This window comes from Pteropus alecto, unplaced genomic scaffold (genome assembly GCF_000325575.1).
Source record: "Pteropus alecto unplaced genomic scaffold, ASM32557v1 scaffold156, whole genome shotgun sequence".
In the NCBI taxonomy this organism is placed as follows: domain Eukaryota; kingdom Metazoa; phylum Chordata; class Mammalia; order Chiroptera; family Pteropodidae; genus Pteropus; species Pteropus alecto.
The window spans coordinates 2,567,946-2,583,130 of record NW_006437746.1 but is presented as its reverse complement, the minus strand read 5'-3'; the positions used below and the strand labels follow the sequence as shown (position 1 = coordinate 2,583,130).

At 42.2% G+C, this 15,185-nt stretch overlaps 1 protein-coding gene across 3 annotated transcripts in view; it reads left to right on the top strand.

Annotated features, from left to right (window-relative positions):
- The first annotated feature begins 8,932 nt into the window (after window positions 1-8,932).
- The window catches only part of ANO10 (anoctamin 10), a 159,230-nt gene continuing 152,977 nt past the window's right edge, over window positions 8,933-15,185 (top strand). The window contains exons 1-2 of one of the 3 annotated variants that reach the window (XM_015591691.2): window positions 8,933-9,075; window positions 14,599-14,751. In XM_015591691.2, the coding sequence (XP_015447177.1) occupies window positions 14,613-14,751 (139 nt within the window). In that variant the 5' untranslated portion in view covers window positions 8,933-9,075; window positions 14,599-14,612. The other 2 variants (XM_015591692.2, XM_015591690.2) reach the window with 2 other exon arrangements.

The following is a 15,185-nucleotide window of genomic DNA, read 5'->3' as shown; positions in this document are numbered from 1 at the left end:
TTGATATCCAACATTACATGCACTTATTGTTTTGATTTCGGTAAAGATCCCATTAAAATGACAAATGCTTTAATAGAAATTCCAAATTTTCCAGTTAGTGCCATTTTTGTTAACACTGTATAAAAATATCTTGAAAAAGCTTCTCAACTTTTTATGAATTGTCATCAAAGAAGATGAATACAAATTGCATAATTTCAACAAATACCATCTACTTCTTGCTTACCGAAAGTATTTATCTCTCAGTTATTCATCTCCAGTTGTAGTAGAAGTCGGAAGGTCACCCTTATGAGCCAAAGGACTCTGTCGGCCCAGTAATGACCCTTGTCGCAGATACAGGCGGAGCCTACCCGTGTTCCCACCTAACCTGACATCTAACAGCCGGCATCATCTCCTTGCATGAGGGCACCTGTGGTGGCAGGAGCCCTCACTTCCCACAGAAACAGCAGCCAGAAGTACCGGAGAACTAAATGACTCCAGCCAGCCGCCCTTAGCCAGCTCCCTCACGCATGAGACGGGACACTCCGAGGTGTATTCTCCACTGACTCCCGGAGCTGCCCACTGGGGTGCAGCGCCAGCGCCCACAGGAGCGACCAGCGTGGCAGCACACCCTCACTCCCAGGCTCCATTCTTCCCCCTGCTGCCCGTGTTCCCGGGCTCCTCACCCAAGTAAACTGCTTGCCCTCGAATCCCTGTCTTAAGGTCTCCTGCCGGAGACGCAAAGCCACACTAAGACAACCGTATTTTGGGTTTATGGTTTGTGTTCTTTGTTTGTTAAGGATTCACCATATAAAAATATTTACCTCTCACACAGTGAACTACTCAAAGAAAAGGTGTCAGAGTTCACCAAATCATAGGCAACAAATAAACCAAAACTATAATGTCAGATCAAGTCGATGACCTTTAAAACATTACCATTTTCTATTTTATCATAGAAAGAACCGCATTTACTTTACGTCACAATTTGTTTTTATCTATGGACTTAGGTTTACTAGACAATACTTAAATAACAGAGTAATAATCTGCAGGGTATATTGGAAGATAAGCGAGACGCAAGAATTCTTATTTATGTCCAGAATACCTGAAAGAGGACTTGAAGCCACGTTCAGGGCCGTCCGGCATATGACTTTATTGGTATATGACTTTATTGATAGTTGTTCAGAGCCTAACATTTGACGTGAATGGTGGGCTATAATTCCACACCAGGGATCGGGGGCTCCAGTTAGATTCAGAATGGTTCGCTTGCTGTGAAGGAAAAGGAAGTAGATGCCAGCAAAAAAGGTGTCCTAAATGATACATGATTGGTTACACATAAGTTCTGTACCCTTGTTGTCTTACGATGGGACCAAAGAAATCCCCAGGAAAACTGTCCCTGGCAGCAGTGTCGCATTTGAGGTCCTCACCATGGATGGCGCCTCCTCTCCTCCCTGTCTTCCTTGTGAGTCTCCTGCCCCAGTTTCATAGACTACTGGTGCGTACTTTGCTTTCCTGCCTCTGTCCTTTGGCTCACGTCTTTCTTTTTCCTGAACGCCTGTCTACTCCTCTGCTCCTCCCCCCTATCAACTCACACACTTCCACAGGACCACGTCCTCTCTTTTCATCAAGGCCAGCTCGGACATCACCTCTGCCATCAGTCCTCCCAGCAGCCCCTCTGGCTCTGAGTAATTTATCCCTCTGATCTGCAATTATGTATGTAGATGCCTTGCTCCGTTAAATATGTGTGAGCTCAGCGAGTGGTCACCAGCGCATTATTCCTCTAGTCCAAGGATAAAGGAATGCAGGAATTCTGAAAGTCGGTGGGTGAAACTGGAGTGGTTTCGGTTTTGAATTTTTTGTGTCTTAGACATGGTTCCATAGTGTAATGAAAGGAGCCACAGTCCATGGTCTACGGCCATGCCACCGTGAACGAGCCCAATGTCTGATCTCGGAAGCTAAGCAGGATTGGGCCTGGTTAGTACTTAGATGAGAAACCACCTAGGAAGGCCAGGTGCTGTAGGCATAAATAATAATAAATAAAAAAATTTTGTGTGTATGTGTCTTGATTTTGATTGTTTCTGGTAGGTGGGGATGTGTGGAAGAGTAGACAAGAGTTTCAGGTAGAGAAAAAATATGAATATACATACATACTTTCCAACACTTCAGCGTGCGTATGGATAGATGGATAGATGACGCATGGACGGACGGACGGACGGACTGATGATATAAAATCCCGGGAAATTCAAATAAAGTGGTTTCCTCTAGGGAGAGAAATTGAGTGATTTGGAGACAGAGAGAGACCCACTTTTCACTTCTACTCCCCTATAGTTTTTACTTTGGTACTAAGTGCCAGTGTGCTATCTATTTAACTTTTTTATTAGAGCACATGTTAAAAGGGAAGCCAGTAATCTTTTGTCCTCTTATAAAATCCATGTAACTCAAGGTCTGCTACCTGTATAGGTTGTAGATATACTTTTGTTGGGAAAACTCATGAGTTGTGCTGGTAGTGAGGCCACTCTTAATTGTTGGGAGATAATTCTCCGTGGGTCTTTTGTATGGCTGTACATCTTCTGAGTAAAAGCACTGAGGTGCTTCATTCCAAACTATCTTTTGAAGGATGTTTTCACAGCAAATAGCCTTGAAGATAGAGCTGGTTTCTTGAAGATAGGGCAGGTTTGTTTTGTGTGTAGAAGAAGGTTAACATAGTCCTTAGAGGTAAGGTTGAGCTGGCTTGCTAACAGCTCCTTTAAGACCAGGGTTACCTAAACTCAAGAGATGATTTTTTGTATTAGTATCAAGTATACAGTACATTGGTTAGACATTTACACGGTTTATAAAATGATCCCCCTAATTGCTCCTTCTCTCCTCTGGTTTTCCACTTAGCCAATATAATAATGCTAACTGCTTTCCCTATGCCGTGCTCCCCATCCCCATGACCACCTATCAACTACTAATCTGTACTTCTTTAACCCTTTACCCCATTCTCCCAGCCTCCCAACCCCCCATCCCCTCTGTCCGTCACCAAATTTTCCTTAAACTCAGAGATTCTTAGCTATGATGCAAACCCAGTGGTGTGCAGAACCTGCCTGAGCTGCTCCATGTTGCCTCCTTGGGACCTGGGGGAAAGGGGAACTGACACAAACATGGAGCTCACAGCGACTGCTATGCAATAAGTAATGAAGTCTTCTGTCTCTGACCCAGGAGTCTCGTGTCTTCTGTTGGCATCCATGAAACTGTGACAAATTAACTTCCTAGCTCACAGGTATGGTAAAATGTCATACTCTTTGTAGTTCTTGACACTAATGATACAGATTTTGATAGTTGGAGGTACACACCTTAATCAAAATCTAATATTTAGGATGAGCAGTTCTCCTCAGGTGAGCAATCTTATGGAGGAATTCTATACTTTAAGGGCTTTATTCCAAGAATGTATTAGATATACAGAAGACAAAGGAAGACCCATTAGCCATTTAGCCTGTTCCCTGCTAAGACAAGAAATTGAAATAACACTCGGAGCCCAATTGTGTCCTTGGTTATTTGGCAGATGTCACATGGTCATTACTTTCTATTATAGGTTTCCAGTAAAAACACAATGGAAAACAAATAACACTTTCCCTAAGATATTCGAAATACTTATGTGCTATTTTATCTACTCTAGCAAATAGGTGTTTGTATTCAACATGAGGAAAATGGAAACAATTTGCATATTTCTTTCTAGGAAATGAGATAGGTCTTTTACTATATGAAAATAAGTTTGTTTTTCATTCTTAGAAATCAAAATAAAAAACATCAAAATTTTATTGTGGTAGAATTGGCATACAAAATGATATGTATTTCATGTGTACAACATTATAATTTTATATGTGTAAACACTACATTGTGATCATGATGATAAGTCTAGTTATCATCCATCACCATACAGTTTATCACCTTCATCCATTTTGCCCTCCCCTAGACCCCTTTCCCCTCTGGTAACCACCAATCTGTTTTCTGTATCTATGAGATTGGATTTTTGTTTTGCTCATTTTTTGCCCCTTGATTCTACATGTAAGTGAAATCATACTGTATTTGTCTTTCTTGGTCTGACTTATTACACTTAGCATAATACCCTCAAGTTCTATCCACGTTGTTGAGAATGGCAAGATTTTCTTTTTTTTCTTTTTTTTTATGGGTAAGTACTATTCGTGTGTGTGTGTGTGCGTGTGTGCGTGTGTGTGTGTGTGTATGTGTGTGTGACATATTTATTCATTCACCATTGATGGGCACTTAGGTTTTTTCCATATCGGCTACTGTACATAATGCTACAGTGAACATAGGAGTACATATATCATTTTGAGTTAGTGTTTTTTTATTCTTCAGATAAATACCCAGAAGTGAAATAGCTAGGTTATATGATAGTTCTAGTCTTAATTTTTTGAGGAATCTCCCTACTGTTTTCCATAGTGGCTGTACCAATTTACAGTCCCACCAGCAGTATATGAGAGTTCCCTTTTCTGCATCCTTGCCAACACTTGTTATTTCTTGTCTTTTTGAGAATAGCCATTCCAATAGGTGTGAGGTGATACTTCCTTGAGGTTTTGATTTGCATTTGCATCATCACTAATCACCAGATTAGTGACCTCTCTCCTGATTGACATAGGCCTATATTGCAACTCAGATTTCCAAAAGTCATCTCAAAATCAGCATGTCCAACACAGGATTCTTGACTCATCCTCCCACAGTCCTCCCATCTCAGTTAATAACAATGCCATAACTTGGCTCCTGTCTTTCATACTTTACATCCAATATGTCATCAGTGAATTCTGCCCTTAAAACACTTCCTGAATCTAATGGCTTCTCCCTACTTTACTGCTACCACCCCGTTACAATCCATCCCTTGACTCAATTATTCCAGTAGTCTACTTCTGTCCTTGTTCCTCTACTGTGTATTCTCAACACAGAAGTCTGAGTGATCCCATTAAGATGTGAGTCAGATAATGTCACTCTTCTGCTCAGAATTCCTCAATGGCTCCCCATTTCTTTAAGAATAAAAGCTAAATAAGGAAACCTGTTAACACAATTCACCATCACTAAGGAAAAAAATCATAGATATTTCCATAGATGATGAAAAGGCATATAACAAAATTCAGCATCCATCTTTGACAAGTATAACACCTTCAATAAAATAAGAATTCATGGATTTTTACTTAATGAGAAAATACACTTATCTCAAACCCAAAATCAACCTTTCTTGCTGAGTAAACATCAGAGCATTTCCTTAATATCAGAAACAAGACAACAAAGGAGGGAAATTTATATTTATTTTCATATTTTGTGACTAAAAACTTAGAAATCCTAAGGGAATAAACTACGATAAACTGTAAAAGATTTTATTCAGGGTATTAAATTAATATGCAGAAATTAATGTTCATATAACAGGCAACAACCAAATAGAAGCTGTAATAGAAGCAAAGTTCTCATTTAAATTAGCAATAAGAAAGGTAAACTACCTAAGAATAAACTTTATAAGAAATAAGCAAGATTTATGTGCTAGCTCTAGGGGTTGGAAGCCTAACAATAACATCAGGCTCTCCAGTTAGATGCATTCCCTTGAGATAAGGTAGGCCAAAGCGAGGAACCCTCTTCCTGTGGCTCCTGGCCCTCCCCCTGGAGAGGAAGGAAGGCTGTGGTTTCTTTGCAGCAAGTTCCAGTTTTTTATTCTCAAGCTTCCTGGGTGTCAAGGAGCAGCAGTGGCTGTGACAGATTTTTGATAGAACTCCGAAATCCCCAGGGGACACGTTAAGGTGTCCATTCCTCACATTCAGGCAGTGGCTGTGGGTGCAGTGCTGACATGCACACAGTTGGTAGTGTTAAGTGGTTGCAGGAATCCAGCCATCAAGATAAGAATCTGGGATTGACTCTGACCTGGCTAGGTTTAAGGGCAATGATGACTTTGCCACCAGAGGAAAATGGTATACTGTGAAAAAAGTTACACAAATGATCACCTGTGGTCACCTGAAGGCGAGGCTTCAGTGGCTGCTGCACTAGGCAGTTAGGATGAGAATTTAAGAACTGTTGAGGTGGGTTAGCCCTTTCTGACTATTGATGGGTTTAAAGAAAGAAAATGATATATTGTGAAAGTCCAAAAATATGGAAGAAAATTTGATATATGGTAATGATAGCATTTAAAATCAGTAGGGGAAAGATGGATTGTTAAGTAAAGGAAGTTGGGCAAATGTGTAACTATCAAGATAGAAAGTTAAGTTGGACCCATCCCACTTAATTCACATCAAAACAGATTCCTGGTAGGTCAAATTTTAAAAGGAAAAGAGTAAAATCATAAAACATGAAGAAACTATGGGAGGATTTTCAAAGTAATCTAAGTATGGCAAAGGCCTTTCTAAGTACGATACAACCTAGAAGAGGTTATTAGTTAAAGAAATCTTCATAAAATTGGCCAACTGGAAATGGAAAAGGTCTGCGTGGCTAAAAACCATGAAGAAACAAATTTAAAAAGCAAATAAAACAGCGTAAGAAAAATCAAAAGACATGACAAATAGAAAAATTTTGACATTCATATCTAAAAAAAGGACTACAGTTAGCCCTCCATATCTATGGGTTTTATATCCACAGATTCAACCAAGGGCAGATCAAAATTATTCGAAAAAATAATAATTCCAGAAAGTTCCCAAAAGCAAAACTTCAATTTGCCTCATGCTGAATCCACACACAAGAAGCGACATGTAGCCATATCCTGCTGTAGCATATATGCAAATCTAGGTTATATGCCAGTATTACACCAACCAATATAAGGGACTTGAGCATCCATGGATTTTGGTAACTGCAGGGGTCCTGGAACCAATTCCCTGCAGACACTGAGAAACAACTGTATTTTTTACTATTATATAAAGAGTTCCTATATCCAGTAGAAAATTGGACAAAATATACAAATAGATTATTTGTGGAAAACAAAATACAAATGTTTCATCGTCACTCATAAGAGGAGACATGCAAATTAAAACATTGTTTTCATCTATCAGATTGATAAGTTCCAGTTCTAGCCAAAATGGAGTAAGTCCGTTGCAGCCTGCGTCCCCCACTGGTTGCTGCTAAAACCTTGACGAGATGTGAGAAAAGGCTGTGGAAGCTGCAGAAGGTGATGAAATCTTTTTTTCTTCCCCTTCTCTGTCTTGAGACTCGTCCTAGCCACAGAGCTGCACTGCTGTAGTACAATGACAGGGATAACTAAGACCCTAGACAGAGGAAATGGGAAAAGGGACCCTTGCTGTGAAGACTATGGAGAGAATCCCTGCTAATTTTTTCTGTCTTTTCAAAATCTCAACACTGCCCAAAGGGCAGCTCCAGTTGCACAGAACTGCAGGAGAACCCTATCTTTCTGGCCTGCGGAACTGAGAAAAGGGGTCTTGGGTGCCACAGAGTATGAAGAAAATCCCCAAAAGGAGAGATGTGGAAGAGGGAATCCCTAATTCTCTGTAGTGGTTTGTCATACAGCTACAGGTCACTGATATAGGAATCCATACCATTAACTCAAGTCTGCCATTTGTGTTGTCCAACAACTAATTTGTCGTAGTTAACACAAATTAATCATAGCGATGACATGAGATTGTCTGTGTGAAAGGTATTTTTTATATTTTCATTCAAATTTTATTTTATTTTTATAAATATCAGAAGGTAAAATTATATGGAGTGACGGCCACAAGTTCAAGGGGTGAGAAGATAAGAATACTGCAATTACAAAACAAAAGCCTAATGAGTAATTAATGTCTAAACCTACTGAAGCTCCTGAACACTTTGTCCCAATTTTCAGAAGAGAGAGAACTTCTGGACATACCCATGCAGGACTTACGAGATGAGAGCCACAGGAGAACTGGTCAGGAAGGTTGTGAGCTGCCACAACAGATCATCAAGGGTCTAGAAAGAATCATAAACGGCTTCTCCTTCCCCATGGTCTCCTTCTTGTCTTGAACCTGGAAGACACAGAGAAGGGACAAGGCAGTGGATGAGCAGACCTGGCTTCTCTGGCTGGGCAGGATCTCGAGGCATCCCTCTGGGGTGAACTGGAAATATGGAGGGAGAAAGTGTTCATTGTTTTATTTCATTCCACTAAGAGTTTTTTTTATAGTGATATAAAACGTTAGAAGGCGATGACTGTGGTGAAGAAAAGAAATAGAGCAGGTAAGATAGAGGGTAGGGTGGGGAGGAGAGCAGGTATTGAATAGACTGGACAGAAAGAGCCCCTTGAGAAGATAGCGTTCGATTCCTATGAGGGAAGGTAGTAAACCGTCTCCGTAATTAACAAAGAGCTTTGTAATCTGGTGAATTCTAGGAAGACTAGGGAGCTAATGTGGCTGGTGCGGAGAAAAGAGGAGAGTAAAAGCGGTTTTCTGAGACATAAGGGGTGGCAGGGCTGGGAGATCCTACAGACCATTGTAAAGAATTTATTAGATGTTAAGTTTAACAATAAATTGGATTTGGGTTTTTCACCACCTGAAAGTGAGTTACAACTAGAATGAGACTTGTTCTTATATTTGAAAGTGTCAAGAAAATTGGATTCCTGAGCTTAAGAGAGGGAAAAGAGGAAAATATGAAGGCGCAAATTTCTCTCCTGGGCGCTCTACTAGGTCCTCCTACCAGCTCTAGGCGTGACAGCGCAGCAAGGCCCCGCCTCTCCTACCAGTCCCGCCCCCTCTCGGAGTGACAGTTCAACGAGGCCCCGCCTCTCCCACCGGTCCCGCCCCCTCTCTGAGTGACAGCCCAGAAGGCACGTCCCTCCCTTTCCCGGAGCCCCTCCGGCTCCAAGAGACAAGCTAGCAAGGCCTGTCTCTCATTTCTCCGGGACCGATCCAGTCCTCGGGGGCCTGGAGAGACACATCACTAGGCTCCGACCAAACTAGGTGCGACACTGCGCTAGGCCCCGCCCCTCCCACCGTGGCCCCGCCCCGCCTGCGCATCGTCGCGACTAGGCTCCGCCACACCCAGCGCGCCGCTGCTCCCGCCCCGTAGGCCCCGGCCCGCCCCCCGCCTCGAGTGTCTGCTCGCCCGGCCTCGGGTCTCGCCCGCTCTTGGGCCCGCCCCCAAAGACGTGGAGCGCCGCCGCAGCGGGTGAGTGGGGGAGGGCGCCTCAGAACCCCTCGCCCTCGGCGGCACAGAGTCGGGGTCTACGAGCGCGGCTGACCGCGGGCTGCCGGGCGGCGGCGGCGGCGGGACGCCTCCAGCGACTCCTCCCAGCCGCCGCCCTTCCTTCCCGAGGTGCTGGCAATCCCGGGAATGGGGAAGTGGGACCAGGACGGGCGCAGAGGTTTGGGGGCGTTCATGTGGGAGGAGGGAGGAGTGAAACTGTTGAGGGGTGTGGCTGTCTCAGGCGGAGGCTGGGGGCCGCCGAGGTTTGGGGACGAGATATGAGGCTGGGGGTGGAGGCGTTGAGTAATGGAATGGAAGAAGGGTAGCGAGGCCGAAATCTGGGACTGGTGGATGTAGGATTGAGGGTCTGCGGGTGGGGTCTTCAGAGCTGTGGGGAGGGTGGTCGTGAGTGGGGTGGAGGAGTCGGAGGAGCATAGTGAAGTGGCATTTTTTTTTTTTGGAAGGACCAGCTCACCGCTTCCCCTGACAGTCCGGGGAGCAGGAAAAGCTAGGGAATCTCAGAACGAGGGTGGCTGGAGCGAGTCTACGGAGTACGATGCTATCTCTCCCATCGGAGTGACTGGGTTTCCAGGCTTCTGACAGGGACACATCATACAGCTTAAATAATAGATGCAAGTCCGAGGCGGCGCCTGGGACACCTGAGAAATGTGGGTGGCATGGGGTTCTCCTATAGGCTGCTTTCATTTTCCCGGCGCCTCCACAGCGCCAACTTGGGTGTGCGCTGTCTTCTGTAAAACCCTCTTTCGACAGATGAGACAGTATATGGAGGTCCAAGATTTAAAAAGTACAGTGAGGTTTATTCAGACTCAAAAACAGTTGTATCACAGTCCCTTAAATCCTGCAGAGTTGTATGTTTAAAAAATATAATCTCGGGGTTTAAAAAAATTGAATCTTTATTATCTGGCTACTTTCAATTTAAAATCACAGTAATCTAAAGAACTAAATATTTTCTAAGGGCCATTTCTATGAGCATGATAAACAATTTTAACTGTGGAAAGTGGATCATGTCTGTTCCGATCAGCTTTTGCTGAAAGAATCATAGACTTGCGGCTAAAGAATGAATTTTTAAAAAATCTTAAAATAATGGAAAGGATTAGAAAAGGCCTGGTGAATTGGAGCTGTATGCACTAAAAACAAAACAAACCCAGTGAAACTTTTTTTTAATTGTGGAAAACTTGGAAAATTGAGAAAAATTTAAAGATTAAAATGAGAAGCCCATGTAATTTCGCCAACCCTATTAACATTTTGTTGCAATTCTTCTCAATTCTTTTTGTGTTTTTTTGTGTATTTAAATGTACATATTCCATAATTGGGATTATATTATATATTACTTTGTATTTTGCTTTTTTCCTCACTTAACATTTTCCTGAATCATTAAAAATTCTCCGTACATATCTTTTAAAATTGTTGTATAATACATAGTTCATCGTATAGGTTCATCCTTTTCTCACACATTAGCATTTCAACTAGGTGCCAACTCCTGGGTTTGGAGGTGAGACTCAGTATTGCTCCAGATTTTCAGACAATATTCCAGCCAACATAAGCAAAATCTTAGTATCAGGAGTGATGAGAGTAGACAATGTATGAGTCAGACCATGGCGAGTCTCAGTGGGGTGATTCTGTACAGAAGTGGCCTTCTTTCGGTGCATTCGGTCAGCCCTGTGCCTGGGCCACTGTGGCCAGCCTCTCTTTAGTATGTCATGTCTCATCTCTCCTACAACTTCCTGTGGAGTCCTGATGCCACAAGGTTCCCAGATACATTCCTCAGGGAATGGCCTCACCAGCTTCTCTACACCATCGATGTGGGTGAAAAACCAGTGAGGGTGGGTGTGTGCAGAGCTGATTTTCCACTTGCATATCTGCCTTACGCACAGCTGCCCTATGTCACAAGGAAGGCATATCCCCCAGTTGCTCTCATAAACTGCCTCTCAGAGGTTTCAGAGGATGCCTCTGAGTTATCTCTGTAGGGGTCCCGGCCCTCTTCCTTCTAGCCCTGGCAGTTAAAATGATAGCTTTCCTCCTGAGGAGGTTCCCCTCATCTTCCAGCTTGGCCAGCATGGCCCTTCATTCTTCTCTGATATGTTCCTTTTCTGCTTCATGGCAGAGTAATTTTGTAATTTTGGTTCATGTTTCTCCCTGACTCTGAAAGAGGTTGATTCCTGAGGACAGCCTTGTGCATTTCCTTATTAGCCTTTGAATTTATGATAATTCCATTGATTTTTTTTTTCATTTATCCAAACTGAGGAAAAGAGTAAAGGATCCATTATTATTTTCTCGATCCTTGACAAAATATGCCCATAACCACCCCCCACCTACTCATCATGATTGGACTCGCAGTCTGTTTCACTGCATGTGTGCGTCTCAACCACCGTGGTCAAGATTTACCTCTTATTGTAGTCAGGGGATTCCAGTAGCTACTGTAAAAGGCACATGAAACCAGTTCCTTTGTTGTTCTCTCTTTGGCCCTATGTGCAGTTCAACACGTGATAAAGAAGAACAGAATTTGGAATTGTCCCCACCCGGAGCCATGAGGCCCTTTTATGTACTTACAGTTAAAGCCCTCATGTCCTCCCATCTGGTATTTTGGTTTCATGCACTAGTCTAGTGTCATAATAATGGTGAAGCAAGCTCTTGTTAAGACCCTCTGGTAAAAGTAGATTGCAGAACTCGATTTAGGCCAAGGCTGCCCTGAGGCTTCTTCTTTCCGTCAGCCAATGGGGAGAATTGGGATTAGAGCAGGCCTGGAGTAAAGTCTGCCTTACCTGCACCCTGTTGTGTGTTGAACACAGAGGGGGGCAGGGATCTGCCAAGGAGAGGGCACCCCCAGCAGTGTTACTGAGCAGAGGGCACAGGAAGAAGGCCACAGAGTTACAGGGACAGGAAGAAGAGGGAGTGTAAGAGGGGATCCTGCTTCTTAGGTAACCTGGCCTTTAAGTACAGTGTGGCCCAATGGATGGCACAAGTAAGGAATCAGATTGCAATATCTGTCAACAATGTGTGAAATTGCCCTATTTCTTCTCCACCTGTCAGAAGTGGGTTTTCTCCATCTTTCAACTTCAGCAAATCTGAAAAGAGAAAAGTATCTCGTTGTTACTTTGCATTTCTTTATTAGTAACTTTGAACATCTTTTCAGATGTGTGTTGGCCACTTGTATTTCTTCTTATGTGACTTGTGATTTCAGTTTTTTGTATTTTTTGTTGAAGTGTAAGAACTCTGTATGTAGATATCGTGACATTTTTAATGTATTGGAAATCTTGTTAAGGTTGTGTCTCAAGTAATGAGAGGCAGATAGTATCTCAAATGAAAACGAATCAATGAGCAAATGTTTATTATGAGTTTCTAGACAGTGCTCATATACATGTTTGGTACTGAAACCTGCTTTTAGTGTCTCAGAAAGATTGTTTTATGGCCTGATAATTATGAATAAAGTGGGCCTTTTATTAGATTAGGCAGTGCATAAATGCTAAAGAACTTTGACCTTTGATGCGTGTTCACATATGCCCTACTGAACAATTTCTTGTTCCCTTAACCTAACCATTCTTTCCATCTTTGCTGTTCGTTCACACACAGTTATTCTTTCCATGCCCCAGGATAGAAACCTTGGAGCCATCCGTGTATCTTTCCAAGCTGAAGGCTGTGATTCTAAACCTCCCTCCCCAGAAAGTCAGTTCCCTTCCTTGGGCTGCCCCTACACCCTGGGTTATTGCTGATGTATGTAGGCCATGTGTTAGAATGTTTCTGCTAGTAGGCTGGGAGCTCCTCAAAAGCAAGAGGTAGACCTTACTTTTGTGCCTTCAGACTCCCAGTCATGGCTTGGCTCCCAGTAAGCACATGGTTAATGTTTGTTGTGTTTGAAATTTTCATTTAAAAGATGGTGATGCTAAATCTCATAGTCTACTGGTAGATTAACACTATCCCCCAACTTTTTGTTTGAAAAATTTCAGAAGTTCGGGGAGCTGTAAGAATACCATGAAGAACATTCATATTCTCGCCCCCTAAATTTACCTAATGGGATTCGTATCACTCTGACTCAGAAACTGACAGTGACTCCTTACTGACTATTGGGTCAGAAGTCAACTATGGCATTTATTATCCTAAAGTGTTCTCAGGTTACAGAATGATGCCACTCTGCTCTGGTCAGGCGGGTCTTGTAGATCTCCTACACTGTCCTGATTTTACACACCGTATTTCCCTGTGTAGAACGTGCTTCTCCTTTGCTTGATCAAAAGCTTTTACACATTAAGTGTTCCGAGTTCGCATAGCCCTGACTGCTATCTGCTATCAGTCTTTCATTCTGTGTAATTCCTGGCTACATTATTAGCTATTTGGTGGTAAATACTAGGTCCTGGTTTCCTTCATAGAGCCTAGCATGCTGATTTTTGATTTGGCTCTTATCTTTCATAGTATTCCTGATATAGTTCCCATATAATTTGAATCTAACGTTGCTTTATAATACCTGTGTTGTCTCAAACAAAACTTAGAGAAAAATGAAAGTTTATCAGTCCAAGCCAGACAATGTGGGTCTCTTTGGTCGCTTGCCACAACATCATTTCTCCCAAAGAAAAGAAAGATGTGTCGGTCACTCTGTTTTGATTGTTCCCAAGAATTGATTTGCTTTTGTCCTTTGGAGTCATTAAAACTTACATCAGGAACAAAGTTAGATTAAAAAAGTCTGAAGTATGAAAATAGTCCCTGTTGAGAATCACTAGGTGAAAGAGACTCACATGAGAAACATTTTGGGGGAGGCCATTAGGCCTTAGTGACTGATGCCATTTGTGGGTCTCCAAGTTCACTCTTAATGTTTTTCAATCTTGGTTACAGAGATAAAGATGATATCCCTGGGAAAGGTAGGGAATCTAGAAAAGAAAACTGATGTGGGGAGATCAACTCCATACTGAAACATGAAATCGGATTATGTTAATTTCCTGCTCATATTGAATTAGCGACTTTATAATCAGGGGCCCTAGTTCCTTACCAGCTCATTTTCATCCCACCCCTGCCCCCGTGTTAATGCTCCAGCCATACCTAATCATTTGTATTTCTCTGAGTCTGTTGGCTATTTTTCATCCTCATTTTGTAGAGGAATGCTATTTCCTCTCCTTAGAATGCCATTCATTGTCTATGTGGCAAAATCCTATTCATTCTTCTAAATCCTGCTTAGGTGTCACATCCTTGATAAATGCTTTCTTACTCCTCTCGTGTGAGAGCACATTTTACACTGTTGCTCTTCCCTTTCCTGCTCTGTTCTAGCTGCTTACAGGAGAGAACGGTGTTCCCCTGGCCTTTGTACAGGGCCGGCTCGCACGTGTGCCTGAACCACAGGTTCTATGAGCCTGTCATAGAACCCACCTGGATCATGAGAAATTTTACTTTATCTTCGAAGCCAGAATTAGGTGTAATATAAAAATATATACAAATACAGCCTATATATGTCTCTTTTTCGTTATAACCCATATTTGCTTTTTATTTTATTTTAATTTTCAGAAAATTTGTCAAAGATGAAAGTGACCTTATCAGCTTTGGACACTTGTGAGAGTTCTTTCACGCCTTTGGTAGTCATAGAACTTGCTCAGGATGTCAAAGATGAAACCAAAGAATGGCTGAAAAACAGAATTATCACTAAAAAAAAAGATGGAGGTGAGTTAAATAAATATTATTCAGACCTAGTCATGCTAAAAGTGTATTTTCAAATGTGTTTCACAGTTTTTTCATTGATATATTTATAAAATTAATGTCCATTTCTTTGCTCTTTATTATTTATCTGGGACTTGAGGTCTTAAATCAACATTACACTGTAAGCAACATGAGTGATTTTGTTCAGAGCTATAAAAGTTGTGCCTAGCACCATGCTCAGTGCATCATAGGTAATTAATTAAGATTTGTCAGATGAATGAACAAGTATCTACTGAGTGTTCTTCGTGTGTCAGTTATGGTGCTAAGGGAGAGATAAATACAGTCTCTACCTGCAAAGATGTTACTCTGGGTAAGGAGACTGAATGCCAGTTCATGGAAATTGAAGTAACAGAAAATAAAAGCTAATGAAAGAGCTGTTACAAAGCAGTGCATGATAC